The sequence below is a fragment of the Puma concolor genome, chromosome A2 (assembly GCF_028749965.1).
Source record: "Puma concolor isolate L17-30 chromosome A2, mPumCon1.1.hap2, whole genome shotgun sequence".
Taxonomy (NCBI): domain Eukaryota; kingdom Metazoa; phylum Chordata; class Mammalia; order Carnivora; family Felidae; genus Puma; species Puma concolor.
Genome location: NC_141668.1, coordinates 150,618,303 through 150,633,185, shown reverse-complemented (window position 1 = coordinate 150,633,185; position 14,883 = coordinate 150,618,303). Strand labels below are relative to the sequence as shown.

Genomic DNA, 14,883 nt, shown 5'->3' with positions numbered 1-14,883 from the left:
ATCATTTGATTCCATCCTCTCTTGCTGATTTAAAATCCTACCTTTATATTCTAGATTTTAGTTGTGAAAAGCCTATTCCTTCCACTGACTGGTCCTGAGCTACTATCCCAATTTTTTAAAAATGTTGTTTTATAAAATACAATAATATTTAGCAGGGCAAAGCACTTTGATTACTTTTCTCCCTTCTTTTCCTGGTAACTAACATGTTTACCCCTTCATTAAGAATGCCAGCATAATTCTGTCAGGTTCCAAAAACAAGTCTTTCATGTCCATAGACTGTTTCTCTTCCCATAGGTTCCATATATTCCTTTTAAGGTTATTTCTTTTTTGTTGTTGTTTGTTTGTTTAGAGAGAGAGAGACAGAGAGACAGAGTGGAGTGGGGAGGGGCAGAGAGAGAATCCCAAGCAGGCTTCCCGCTGTCAGCACAGAGCCTGATATGGGGCTTGAACTCACAAACCGTGAGATCATGACCCGAGCCGAAATCAAGAGTCAGACACTTACCCAACTGAGCCACCCAGCAGCGCCCCCAAGATTATTTCTTAATGTATCTTGTTGTTAAGATGAATCAGATATTTTCTTCTACATGACTTTCCTAACAGCTGCTAAAGTGTATTCAACATTTTTATCTTACTTTCAAAAGTCTTGTGAATTACTGTTTTGTTTATATAAGAAAGCTATTGACTTGTATATGGACTTTGAAATTCCTATCTGTTGAATTCTTGGTTTTCAAAACTTTAATTTCTCCCCCATTATCTGCAAAAAAAAGTTTTGCCTCTTTATTGTCAATATTTTTACTATTTTGTTTGTCTTCATTGGCTACTTTCAGAAAAATAAAGATAATAGTAGAGCAAGCACGTTTAGGTGTGAGAAATATAATTTTAAAAAATCACTTTGAGGAAATACCCATCTAAAGACTTAAATAAATGAAGACAGTTACTGTACTTTATCAAATAATTTCTCCTTAGATCTATTAATGCAATGAAATGTTTTACTGAATTTTCCTAATTTTGACCAATCCTTGCATTTGTAGAATGAACTTCCACCTACTTGGTCATATTGTTCTTAAATAACTAATTTGATTTCATTTATAAAAATACATTTTCTCCAAGTATTTTTTGCATTAATATTCGTAAGTCAGACTGAACTATAGCTTTTCCAGTTTTATTTTGTCAGGCTTTGAAATCAAGATTATTCTGGTTATGTAAAATAACTGGGAAGTTTTGTTTTCTATGCTCTGAAAGAATTTAAACCATAGTATAATTATAGGTCTCTTAAAGGGTTAAAAGAACTCACCTACAGAATTATCTGATCTGAGTACTCTGTGATTAGCTCTCAAGACATTAAAAAAAATTTCTTCTTGTTGTTGTCCACTTACGTGTTACACCTCTTCTTGATGCCACTTTAGTGATTTATATTGTCCTAGGAAATTATTCATTTTATTCAGGATTTCAATTTATTAACAAAATTTACAAGTCTTTAAATTTCTTCTACATTTATATGTCTGGGCTTAATTCTCTTCTTTTTTTATTAGGAGAGTTGGTCATTTATTTCACTGGACTTGTCAAATGATTAGCACTTGGACTCACTTCTTTCTTTATTATTTGAGAGAGGGAGGGAGAGGGAGAGAGGACGTGAGCGCATGCATGCACGTAAGCCAGCAAGAGAGAGGGGAAAAGGAGGAGAAACCGAATCTCAAGCAGGCTCCGTGCTTAGTGTGGAGCCTGACACGGGGTTCAATCCCATGACCCTGAGACCACGACATGAGCTGAAATCAAGTCAATCGACTGAGCCACCCAGGCGCTCCTATTTAATTTTTTTTAAAGTAGGCTGCATGCCCAACGGGGGACTTAAACTAATGACCCTGAGATCAAGAGTCTCATGCTCTACTCACTGAACCAGTAGGTGCCCCTGGATTTACTTTTCAGTTCTGTTGTTTTCTAAGTATTAATTTCTGTCTCTTTTATAGTTCCCTTCTTTCTGTTTATGTAAGGTTTTAAGTTGTTGCTCTTTTTCTAATTCTGATTTTGAATGCTTTATTCATTTATTTTCTGGAATAGGTATTTTGAAGTGTAAAATTCTTTTCTGTGTGGCTTTTAGCTACATACCTTCTCCAAGTTAAAACTGTCTTCAGTTCGACTATCCTCTGAGTTGTCTGTGTTCTTCTCATCATCCCCTTTATCTGCATTTGCAAATACAGAGGCCACTCGAACCACAGGCAAGGGCACATCCCGAGGGACAAACCTCACTGAACTGATGGGCATGGTCCACAGTTTAATTTTCTTAAAAGATTTGGTTTTGGCAGAATACCGTGATTCACAGACAAAAACATCCTCATCTCGAAAGTTTTCTGGGCATAATTTAAAGTATTCCTGTGAGATATAATAAAATTAATAAGTTAGGTGAATATTCTGAAAACCAGTCAACCATAAAAACCAAAACCACACATCAATCAAGCAAACAAACAAAAGCTAAACTGTTAAGACTTTTTGACAGTTAACCACAAATAGTAAATGGCTAGAGATGTAGGAGCAATTTCTTGCTACAAAATAGCCTTATTAAATACACACCCTTTAGCTTATTTAAAAAAACTTTTTTGTAATGTTTATTTTATTTTTGACAGAGAGAGACAGAGCATGAGTGGGGGAGGGGCAGAGAAAGAGGGAGACACAGAATCCAAAGCAGGCTCCAGGCTCTGAGCTGTCAGCACAGAGCCTGATGTGGAGCTCGAACTCACAGACCGTGAGATCATGACCTGAGCCGAAGTCGGACGCTCGACCGACTGAGCCACCCAGGTGCCCCCACACCCTTTAGCTTATTTAGCTTACCAACAGCCCTTTTGAAAATATATTAACATTTCATAATACAGCTATAACGTTCTTGAAAGCTTTGGGGCAGGGGTCAATGTGCCTGTATCAGATAGATACACAAAAAGTATACTTTATTACCTAAAAGAGCATACTGACAGTTTTCAGAAAATTATCTTTCAGAAAATGTCATCCTCAAAAATTAACCTCGCAGTATAAAAAAAACTTTAAGCTAACTGCATTCAACTATATATGATGTAGGCAGCAAATGGTCTTCCATCATCATGATCAGATTAATTTCTTCCCAAATCTTTTACACACAGCCATACAGATACAGTTTAAAAAAAAAAATCAAACGGTTTAAAACAGAGCTTCTAATTTGTAAATACTGATTTTTCTGTGTTCGTAAATTTTATTTTCATGGAATGATTTGTACTTTGGGAACTAATGAGTTTCTTACCTTGACAAACATGACCACACATTTTCCTAGAATTTTACTAACAGGAACTTTATTGTAATAGTCACTCTTAAAAACTTCTTTTTCTAGAAATTTTCGCGTAGCCAGATGGAATGTTTCATTTGGCCGATAAAACCAACAGCCATACAACCATTTTTCACCTCAAAAACAAAAAAGGAGGGAGGGAGGGAGGGAGGGAGAGAGAGAGAGAGAGAGACAGAGACAGACAGAATTACCATTAACAGAAATCACACATTCTTTGCAAAACGAGCAAATTCTCCATCTATTCTCTTATGGCCCGAACCCAACGATGTGCTTTTTAAGCCACAGGTCCTTAAAATAATTATCTTAGAAGAAATGATACTTGAAAATAATGAAGTATAAGAAGGCCTAAAAAATTCTACTCTCCCTCTCACATGAAAAGATAGGTAATATACCAGATGAGGAGGGTGATGAGAGCTGCTCCACTCTGCTGGGGCCAGGACACGGCCAGGGATGCATGCTTAAGAAAGATACCGCATACTAAAGGACGCAGTTAGCACTCAGGGCAAGGGATGCAAAGCTGAGGGAACTGGATTGCCTGGATCACATTTCTGCCTGCTTCTGGCTTCATTAACTCCTAAGGTAAAGGCAACTGTTCTAGGACACCTTTTTTAAATCAAATTCTAAGCCAAGGCACATGTCTCTCTATAATTTATTCTTCACTTGTGATTTATACCAGACTGGTTTTGCCAGAAGCAAAACGTGAGCCTTTAGTTCCTGTGAGTCTCTGCCATCCTCCAGAGTTTGGGTGACTGGTTTTAATAAACACCAGTGGAGCAAATGAATCTCAGCTTCCCTTCAAGAAGATGCATTTCTTTTGACTCAATTGTACCACTCACTGGCCCAAGAGTGCTAGATCCCATGTTTTCATATAGTGGGTGCTTACTTATATTTACTGATACACTATAGAACGACTATTGTCTGAGTGACAGTTTTCTTCCTTGAGACCCAAGGAGGAGTAAAATAGTTACATGTCACCAATCTGTCCTTTGATTTAAAACGAACTTACCAGCAGAATCTTCCCACAGTCTCTCAATACAGACTATGTGTGGCTGCAGGCTGGCCTCCGCGGGCTCCACGTAGACGTAATCTCCAACATGGTACATGCTGTTCTTAAAGCTGCAGTCCTGACTGTATGTGCGGTGTAAGCCTGAGAGGCCTGCAGTGCCTGAGGAGTCTTCACTCTTTTCAGCTTCTTAGGTGAAAAAGAAAAAAAGGTTCCCATTCAAAGCATGTTGGAATCAGAGATAGGATTCAAACAACACATACTACTACATTTCATTCTTTTCTAGACCTTCACGGTCTAGTGCCTTTTTGAATTATAACCGTCATTAATTTAAGTAAATCCATAAATAAAGGATCTACAGAATAAAAATAACCACCTTAATAATAAACGCTCAAGACAGTCATTCTGGATAATAATGAAAGGTATAAAGAAGAAAACAGGTAACCTGTAAATCATGTAATCCTGGAAATAATCTCATATGTACTTCCTCTTTATCTTAATGCCTCTGAAAAAATTTTCCCTAAGTTAATATATGGTTATGTCACAATTAATGGAATCTTAGAACTGAGAAAATACGAACATGCATATTATGCAATATAATGTGAACTATACATGTCTACACTAAAGACAGAACTGTGCAGTTCCCCTGAGATTAATGCTTTTCAATAGGACTTATTTTTGTTAAATAATACTTTTTAATGGCTCCCATACAAGCCATCATTTACAAATACCACAGGGTTTTTGTTTTTTAAGATAAAACTGTGCCCACATCTTTGATTACTTCTTTATGGTAATTTTCTATAAATAGGACAGCTAGAAAGAAGCATTTTAAATGTTTTTAAAATGCCTATTCCAAACCAACCCCCCAAATTCTGTACCAATTTAAGTCCCTCACTGTGTGGCTACAGGGTCTGTTTCTCCATTCTCACGCTCCAACATTTCTAATTTTTTAAAAGTTTTGCCAATATTGGTGGAAAATGTTATCTAGTATTCGATTAGTCAAATGAATCCCTGTAACATATACAAGAAATTCACAAGGTACTTGAGATTATACACCAACAAGAGCATGGTCAACTGTATGGAAAAGGACAGAGAGAGTACAAAACCTCCAAATTCTAGAGACAGGAAACAGGATGATAAAACAACTCAGCTGAAAATATGAAAAAGAATGATTTAGAGGGCAGAGTCCTGAGCCATAAAGGACTATTTCTAGGCCTTGAAACTTAATGGTTCTGCCTTGCTGGATTTCAAGATTGCTTGGAATTGAAGGCCCTTTCCCTTCCATTTCTCCCTTTCTCAATGGGAATGTCTCTTAATTATTAATCTACGCATGTCCCATCAATGTATTGTAGGAGCAAAGGACTTGTTTTTGGTTTCATAGGTCTACAGAGGGAGAGGAACTGTGTCCCAGGATGGGTCACACCCAGAGCCTCACCTATATACACCAACTTAAATGATTTAATTAAAAAAAATTTTTTTTTAACATTTATTTATTTTTGAGACAGAGAGAGACAGAGCATGAACAGGGGAGGGGCAGAGAGAGAGGGAGACACAGAATCTGAAACAGGCTCCAGGCTCTGAGCTGTCAGCACAGAGCCCGATGTGGGGCTCAAACTCACGGACCGTGAGATCATGACCCGAGCCGAAGTTGGATGCTTAACTGACCAAGCCACCCAGGCGCCCCTTAAATGATTTAAATAATAAGATTGGAGGCTTTTGAGCTCATAAAGCTGATAATATTTAGATGAGATTTTGATACCCGCCAGCAGGGTGTTATTGCAACAAATAACTAAAAAATATGAAGCGACTTTGGAATTGGGCAGTAACAGAAACTGGGAGAATTTTGAGCAGAGCAAAGGCCTCAGTTGCCTTGCATAGACTATGGTAGAGAAACGGACATTAAAGACTTGGCAGTAGAAGGCTCAGGTGGAAATGAAAATGTTACTGGAAAGGGGGTCCTTGTTACACAGTGGCAGAAAGCTTAGCAGAACTATGTCTGCAATTACTTGGATTCTGGCCTCCTGGGCTGATCTTTGGTTATCTTTCTCCTTCTTTGTTCATTTGTTGTTGTTCTACTACCTCTTGAGATTTCTTCCACTTCATCTTCTAATCCTTCTCTAAATGATTCCTTTCTGCTATCATTAAAAATATATATATATTTATGTATGTACGTATTTCTTTATTTTTAGGAGAGTGCAAGCAGGTGAGGGGCAGTGAGGGGGACAGAGGACCTGAAGCAGGCTCTGTGCTGACAGCAGTGAGCCTGATGTGGGGCTGGAACTCACGAACTGCAAGATCATCACCTGAGCCGAAGTCAGACGTTCAACTGACTGAACCACCTGGGGGGCTCCTCATTAAAAAAATTTTTAAACGAATCAATTTGACATATATCAATGCGTAAATTTAAGCTGTACAACCAGTTACTTCAATACACTTATATATTGTTGCCACTACAGTGACATTTACCACATTACTTAATCATAGTACAGTACTATTGGCTATATTCACTTTACTGTGCATTAGCTCTCCGTGGCTATTTACCACTCCTTACAAGGTTGTACCCTTAAACACCCTCACTCTTATCGCCTCACCCCACTCTATTGTTTTTATTTAAAGGGGACCTTATTTAAAAAAGTTTTTTTTAAGTTTATTTATTTTTGAGAGAGAGAGAGAGAAAGAGAGAATGCAAGCAGGGGAGGGACAAAGAGAGGGAGAGAGAGAGCATCCAAAACAGGCTCTGCACTGTCAGTACAGAGTCTGATGTGGGGCTCGAACCCAAGAACCATGAGATCATGACATGAACTGAACTCAAGAGCCAGATGCTCAACCAACTGAGCCACCCAGGCGCCCCTCTGCTATCATTTTTTAAAAACAGTTTCATTGAGGGCGCCTGTGGCTCAGTCAGTTAAGCATCCGACTCTTGGTTTCAGTTCAGGTCATGATCTCAGGGCTTCTTCGTGAGTTTGAGCTCCATATCAGGCTCTGTGCTGGCAGTGTGGAGTCTGCTTGGGATTCTTTCTCTCTGCCCCTTCACCACTTGTGCTGTCTCTGTCTCTCTCAAAAGTAAATAAACTTAAAAAAAAAAAGTTTCATTGAGATATAATTTACACAACATATACATACAATTCCCCTACTTCAAGTGTGTAATTCAGTTTCTTGGTAGGTTACTAATTTAAAAAAGTGTGATAATATACCACATAAAATTTGCCATTTTTTGACCATTCTTAAGCACGTATTTCAGTGGCATTAATTACATTCACAATGTTGTGCAGTCAGAACCACTTCCTATTTACAAAACTTTTCATTTCAAACAGAAACTCTGTAACCATTAAGCACATTTCTCATCCCCACCAGACCCTGGTAACCTCTATACTACTTTGTCTCTAAGAATTTGCTACTCTAGGTACCTTATGTAAGTGGAATCATACACTATTTGTCCTTTCATGTCTGGCCTATTTCAGTTAGCATAATGTTTTCTTTTTTTTTTTTTTTTAATTTTTTTAACGTTTATTTATTTTTGAGACAGAGAGAGACAGAGCATGAGTGGGGGAGGGTCAGAGAGAGAGGGAGACACAGAATCCGAAACAGGCTCCAGGCCCTGAGCGGTCAGCACAGAGCCCGACGCGGGGCTTGAACTCACGGACCGCGAGATCATGACCTGAGCTGAAGTCGGGCGCTTAACCGACTGAGCCACCCAGGCGCCCCTAGCATAATGTTTTCAAGGTTCATCCGTGTTGTAGCATGTCGTTATCACCATTTCATTACATTTTATGGGGGAATAACACTCTATTATATGTATATGTACCACATTCATCCGTTGTTAATGGACACTTGGGTTGAATCTGCCTTTTGCCTCTTGTGAATAATGCTGTTCCGGATATTGGTATACAATTATGTGCAGGAGTCCCTGCTTCCAGTTCTTTGGGTATACACCAGGAGTGGAACTAATGGATCACATGGTAATTCAATGATTACCTTTGTAAGGAATTGCCAAACTGTTTTGCCATAATGGCGGTACCATTTTACATTCCCACCATCAATGTATAAGGGCGCCAATTTCTCCACATCCTCAACAACACTTGCTGGTTGTTGTTTGTTTGTTTTTTATAACAGCCATCCTAAAAAGAAGTGGTATCTCAATGCAGGTTTGATTTGCATTCTCCTAATGATTAATGATATTGAACATTCTTCATATGATTACGGCCATCTGTACAATTTCTTTGGAGATGGCAGGTCTGTTTCCATACTTTGCCCAGTTTTGAATTGTTTTGTTACAGAATTTACATATCCTGGACATCAGACTCTTATCAGATGTATGATTTGTGAGTATTTTCTCTTATTCTGTTGGTTTGCTGTATTTTCAATTTCAAAGAAATTTTCTGTTCTGTGACTATTCGTTTTTATGGCCTCCTGTTTTTATTTTATGGATGCAGTAGCTTGTCATCTCTCTGAAGGTCTAAATCTTTATCAGTTTTTTTTAATGTTTATATATTATTTATTTATTATTATTATTTTTAATATTTATTTATTTTTGAAAGAGATAGGGAGAGCACAAGCAGGGGAGAGGCAGAGAGGATCTGAAGCAGGCTCTGCACTGACAGCTGAGAGCCCATGTGGGGCTCAAACTCATGAACCCCGAGATCATGACCCGACCTGAAGTCAGATGCTCAACTGACAGAGCCACCCAGGTGCCCCTAAATGTTTATTTTTGAGAGAGAGAAGGAGAGCATGAGCGGGGGAGGGCAGAGAGAGATGGGTACAGAGGATCTGAAGCAGGATCTGAGCTGACAGCTGACAGCAGACAGCCGGGCATGGGGCTCACACAAACCGTGAGATCATGACCTGAGCCGATGTGGGATGCTCAACCAACTGAGCCACCCAGGCACCCGTTTTTGTTTTGTTTTTAAAATTTTTCTCCATCTGCCTTGTTTTTTTCCAAGGCCCTTTTTCTCTTTTTGTTTTGTTCTCTATCTTGCATCTTAGAGGTTTGCCTTAAATATTTGATCCGATTTAAATTAAGTACCTGCTCCTATTTAAAAGCAAAATACTAAAAAAAATGACTAGAAGCTCTTTATGTACATAATTTTGCCCCACTGCCTGATCCATTTCTCAAGAGAAAAATCTCCTGTCTCAAAACTAGAAGCCTGACTGCCAGCATTCTTGGAGCAAAAGAGTTACAAGGGGTCTCACTACTTAGTATAAATCCTCTTATGACCCCCCTCTTCAGAACTGTACCTCTAACCTTTCAGCAGGCTGCTGTCTCTCAGACTAGACTCTTGAAGGCAAACAGTCACAGGAAAGGTTGGGAAGTGATCTGGTGGTTGAACTCAAATTTAGAGTTAACTAATCCTCCTGTTTTCAGCACCTCCATTTGTAGAAGTACCTGGTGCTCTAATCCCTGCACCATTCTAGACAGGAATTGGCCTACTTAAGGTCTTCATCTGATGCCAGCACTGAAGCCAGTGTTAGCAACCTACTCGTACATTTTCTAGCTCCTAAATTCCCATTGCCACCATCTCCTTTTCAATGGTTTCCCTTTTTTTTTTTTTTTTTTTTGAGGGAGGGGAATGCTTTACATTTATGTCTTTTGTTTTGCTTTAAAATCCATTTTCCATCATTTTAGAGGTGTTTTGGAATGTACCAGTAGTAGGCATCTGTACAACCTGCCACATTTAGGTGACAAGTCCTTCATATTGTTTTACTTTTGCTTACTTACCTTTGAGTACTTAGTTCTGGTAGTTAATACAAAAACACAGCTGTCGCTAATTTTGTATCACCAGATAAAGTGTCAACAAAACTTAAAAAAAAAAAATCTCAAGTATAAGAAATTTTGTCAGTAGAAACAATGTGAATTGTCCTAAATGTCATACCCATTACAGCACTGGCATTTTCTGTTTTCTCTTTCACTGATTTCCATTCTGATCTTTAGTATTTTTTTTTTTTAACGTTTATTTATTTTTGAGACAGAGAGAGACAAAGCATGAACAGGGGAGGGTCAGAGAGAGGGAGACACAGAATCTGAAACAGGCTCCAGGCTCTGAGCTGTCAGCACAGAGCCCGACGCGGGGCTCGAACTCACGGACCGCGAGATCATGACCTGAGCCGAAGTCGGCCGCTTAACCGACTGAGCCACCCAGGCGCCCCTGATCTTTAGTATTTCTACTTCAAGTGTGATTGGCTTTTCTTTTGCTAACTTCTTGAGGTGCAAACGTAGACTTATTTTAGCTCTTTATTCCTTTCCTGGTATATGTATCTAAAGCTATAAGTTTCCTTTCACAAACTCCTTTAGCTATATCCCATAAATTTTAATATACTGTGTTTTCATTTGGGTTCAGTTCAAGATTTTCCTAATTGTTCTTGCAATATCTTCTATGATCCACGGATTATTTAGAAGTGTACTGCTTCATTTTCAAATATTTGGGGATTTTCCAGCTTTCTTTCTGTTGATTTCTAGTCTAATCCCATTGTGTTCAGAAAACTGGGTATGATTTCAATCCTTTTAAATCTTCTGAAACTTGTTTCACGACCTATGGTCCATCTGAGATAATGTTCCATGTGTGCTTGATAAGAATGTGCATTTTGCAGTCCTTGGGTGCAGTGTTTCACATCTCAGTCAGGTCAAGCTGGATGACAGTCCATCTTAGTCAGCTCAGGCTGCTATAAAAAACCTACCACAGCCAGGGTGGCTTAAACAGCATTGATTTCTCATAGTTCTGGGGGGTCAGAAATCCAAGATCAAGGTGCCAGCAGACGTAGTTTCTGGTGAGAAGTCCACTTTCTGGTTCATGGACAGTTGTCTTCTTGCTCTTCATCCCCTTATAATGGTAATGAGCCCATTGTGGTGGCTCCACCTCTATGACCACATTCAATTACCTCCTAAAGGCCTGACCTCCAAATACATCACACTGGAGATGAGGCTACGATATATGAATTTTGGGGAGACAAACTTTCAGTCCATATTCAAGTCTTCTGTACTTTTTGCTAGTTGGTCTATCAATTGCTGAGAAAAGAGTATTGATTTTTGGTGTACTTGGTCTATCATTGCTGAGAAAGGAGTATTGAGACTTAATTGCTAAACAATTTCTCTTTTCCATTATGGTCAGTTTTGCTTTATGTATTTCCAGGCTCCATTGTTAGGTGTATATACATTTATAAATATTATATGTTCCAATGTCCCCACCCTTTTAATATTATGAGATATCCCTCTTTGTCTTCAGCAATATTTCTTCTCTTAAAGTCTATCTGAGGGATGCCTGGGTGGCTCAGTCAGTTAAGCATCCGACTCTTGGCTTCACCTCAGGGCATGATCTCAGAATTCATGAGTTCGAACCCTGGGTCGGGCTCTGTGCTGCCTGTGCAGAGCCTTCTTGGGATTGTCTCTCTCTCCCTCTTTCTCTGCTCATTCTCTGTTAGTGCTTGCTCTCTTTCAAAATAAATAAATAAACTTAAAAAAAAAAAGCCTATTGATGTTAATACAGCCATTCCAACTCACTACAGTTACTATCTGCACGGTGTATCTTTCCCCCTCCTTCTCCTTTCAACCTATTTGTGTTTTCGAATCTAAAATGAGTTTCTTACACACAGCACAGAGTTGGATCTCTTAAAATTCAGTCTGTATTTTGATTGGAGTGCTTAGTCTATTTGCAACATGTAATATAATTATTGCTATGAATGAATTCACATCTACCATTTGCTACTTGTTTTTTTTTTTTTTTTTTTTTTACGTCTTACGTTTTTTGTTCCTCTTTTCCTTCCTTACTGCCTTCTTTTAAGCAAGTATTTCTGGTGTACCATTTTAATTCTATGTTGGATTTTTATTGCTATTTGTTTTTAGTGGCATTACGGTATGCATCTTTCACTTATCACCATCTACTTCAGGTTAATACTGACTTGATTTTGTTAAATAGTGCAACTTTGCTCCAAAATAGCTCCATTCCTTTGTGCTACTACTGTTCACATACATTACTTCTATAAATGCTGTAAACCTAAAATTGATGATGTAACTCTTTAAACAATCTAATGTTTTCTAAAGAAATTAAGAGAAGAGAAAAAATATATAGTGTTTTATATTTACCCACATATTTACCATTTCCACTACTCTTCAGTCCTTCTTATGGATTTGAGTCAACCATCTGGTGGTGTTTTCTTTTGGCCTGAAGCTCTTCCTTTAGGATTTCTTATAGGGAAGATCTGGCAGCAGTGAATTCTGTTTCTGTTTATCTAGGAATGTCTTATTTCAGCTTCATTTTTGAAAGATGGTGTCACTGGATATACAATTGTTGGTTCAATTTTTGTCCCTTTCAGCACTTTGAATATCGTGTCACTGCTTTCTGGTTTCCATGATTTCTTATGAACCATTATCATATTTCTGTTTTCTTGGACCTGAGAAGTTTTGCTACTTTCACAGTTTTCTCTTTCAGTAGTTTATGGTGTACCTAGATGTGGTCTGTGTTCTCTTAGTGCTCTTAGAGCTGTAGGTTAATGTTCTCCATCAAATTTGAAGTTTTCAGCCATTATGTCTTCAAGTATTCCCTCCCGCTTTCTTTCTCTTCCGTCGAGACTCCCAATATAAGTATACTAGAATACATGGCATGAGGGTTTGCTCCTAAGTCTGCTTAGCTATGGGTCAGCCAATGATTTAGGTGAAGACTGTCCTCAAACACTTAAAACTTTTAAGGATTCACCTTCCAATGACTGATGTGCATGTGGCTTGGGGGACCCACTCAAAGCTGTAACCAATGTCCAAGGACCGCTTGCATTTTGCTTGCAAAATGGTTCTCCTAGCTCCTTTGCACAGGCATGGTTTCCCAGTCAGCCAAGAACGTGGTGAGAGCTAGCTCACTCCTCTATGGCTGACTTCCAGGATAGTCCTCACCCTCAACTGTAATGTTGGCCCGTTTATCTCTGCATCGACCACTTTTAGCTGCCAAAGACATCCCCTGCCCATACACCCTCGCCATCCTGAATCAGTACATCTCCTCTGGCAGAAAAGTCGCTGGGTCTTGCAGATAGCCTTATGCTGGTAAATTATTCTCACCAACCAGGTTCCCTTCTCGTCTTTGCATATGCCACTGCTTATGAGAATTTGCTTCAAATCAACTTTGTTTTCTGGCCTAAGGAAAAAAAAGCCCTAAGGAGCAGATGTGATGTTGAAACTAATGTAACTCTCAGAAAATCACATAGTCTAGGTATCTATGTGAACTCAAAATTTACAAGATATGCACCTGAAACTAATGTAACATTGTGTGTCAACTATGCTCAAAAAAAAAAAAAAAAAAAAAAAGACAGCTATCTCATGAAAATAAATAAAAATGATAAAAACTTTACAAGAAATGATCAAATTTTTTTCATTACAATAATGCTTCTTATTATTCTGAGTAAAAAAGCTATTTTACCAGGTTTAATATAAATCATTTTTCTTAAACAGAAGCTATTTGCTGCATTTCAGGTAAATTCATTTTGTAGTTTTCAAACATAATGACTTATATTCAACTTCCTTTCTTTCAGCCATGTAAGGATTAAGCACCTTGGTTCCTGACACACCTCTTTATGAGACCTTATATCATCTTCTGAAATCATGTAAATAGATGGTAAAAGCAAACAGTCTCTTCTTTCCTGAAGAAATGTGATTTTTTTTTTTTTTTTTTAACATTATCTTCTCCCTGACGACCCGGTTAAGGTAGTAACAGCACAGGAACCATTTAAAGATTTACAGCAACTAAGGAAGCCTTAGGACACTACTGAGAGCAGCATTATTTAAAAAGCTACAGAGTGGGGGCACCTGGGTGGCTCAGTTGGTTAAGTGTCCAACTTCGGCTCAGGTCATGATCTCACGGTTCATGGGTTCGAGCCCCGTACTGGGCTCTGTGTGGACAGCTTGGGGCCTGGAGCCTGCTTCTGATGCTGTGTCTTTCTCTCTCTCTCTGCCCCTCCCCCACTCATGCCTTGTCTCTCAAAAATGAATAAACGTTTTTTAAAAAAAAAAAAAAAGAAAAGCTACAGAGTGAAGTTGGGGGCATGGAGTTTTGGACCTGACCTAAGTTGGTCCATGTCTGGTACACCTTACAAAAGAACACCAGAAATGACTTACACAAAATTCCCTGCATCCTTTTTTCTTTTGCAAGCCCACTTATGGGCAACAAATAAATAATAAAATAAAATAAAATAAAATAAAATAAAATAAAATAAAATAAAAGTAAAATGAAAGTATACATGTGTGTATGTATGTGTTTTGAGTGGAGGACACTGATTATACAGTGTCCACCTAGGTAGGGAAATCAAATTCAGGAAAAGTTTTATGAACTTTTGCTCTAGGTAAGGTAGTTATTACTTTAGATTTGAAAAGTGGAAAAAAAAAGTTCTTTATAAGAAATGGTCTTGCCCTATGTTGGATCAATAACACCCAGTCCTGTCAGACACAAATGGACCATGAGGTGGAAGTTCCATTTGTGTCTCACCAGGTGTGGCTTGGCCACACATACACATGTGCACAGTAACACAGGCCAGTCCTGCCGGACAGACTTGGGCAGTTCAGACACAGCTGTGGGTGAGTGAGGTCCTTTCTCCAACACGA

General features: G+C 38.6%; 1 protein-coding gene across 47 annotated transcripts in view; it reads right to left on the bottom strand.

Moving 5' to 3' along the window:
* The window catches only part of PBRM1 (polybromo 1), a 116,901-nt gene that overhangs the window by 30,251 nt on the left and 71,767 nt on the right, over positions 1 to 14,883 (bottom strand). For 30 of the 47 annotated variants that reach the window (XM_086697962.1, XM_086697966.1, XM_086697952.1 and 27 more), the window contains 3 exons: positions 4,314 to 4,499; positions 3,266 to 3,423; positions 2,107 to 2,370 (listed from right to left, as the gene is read on the bottom strand). In XM_086697962.1, coding sequence (XP_086554088.1) covers positions 2,107 to 2,370; positions 3,266 to 3,423; positions 4,314 to 4,499 — 608 coding nt within the window. The remainder of the gene's footprint in view (positions 1 to 2,106; positions 2,371 to 3,265; positions 3,424 to 4,313; positions 4,500 to 14,883) is intronic. The other 17 variants (XM_086697955.1, XM_086697961.1, XM_086697986.1 and 14 more) reach the window with 3 other exon arrangements.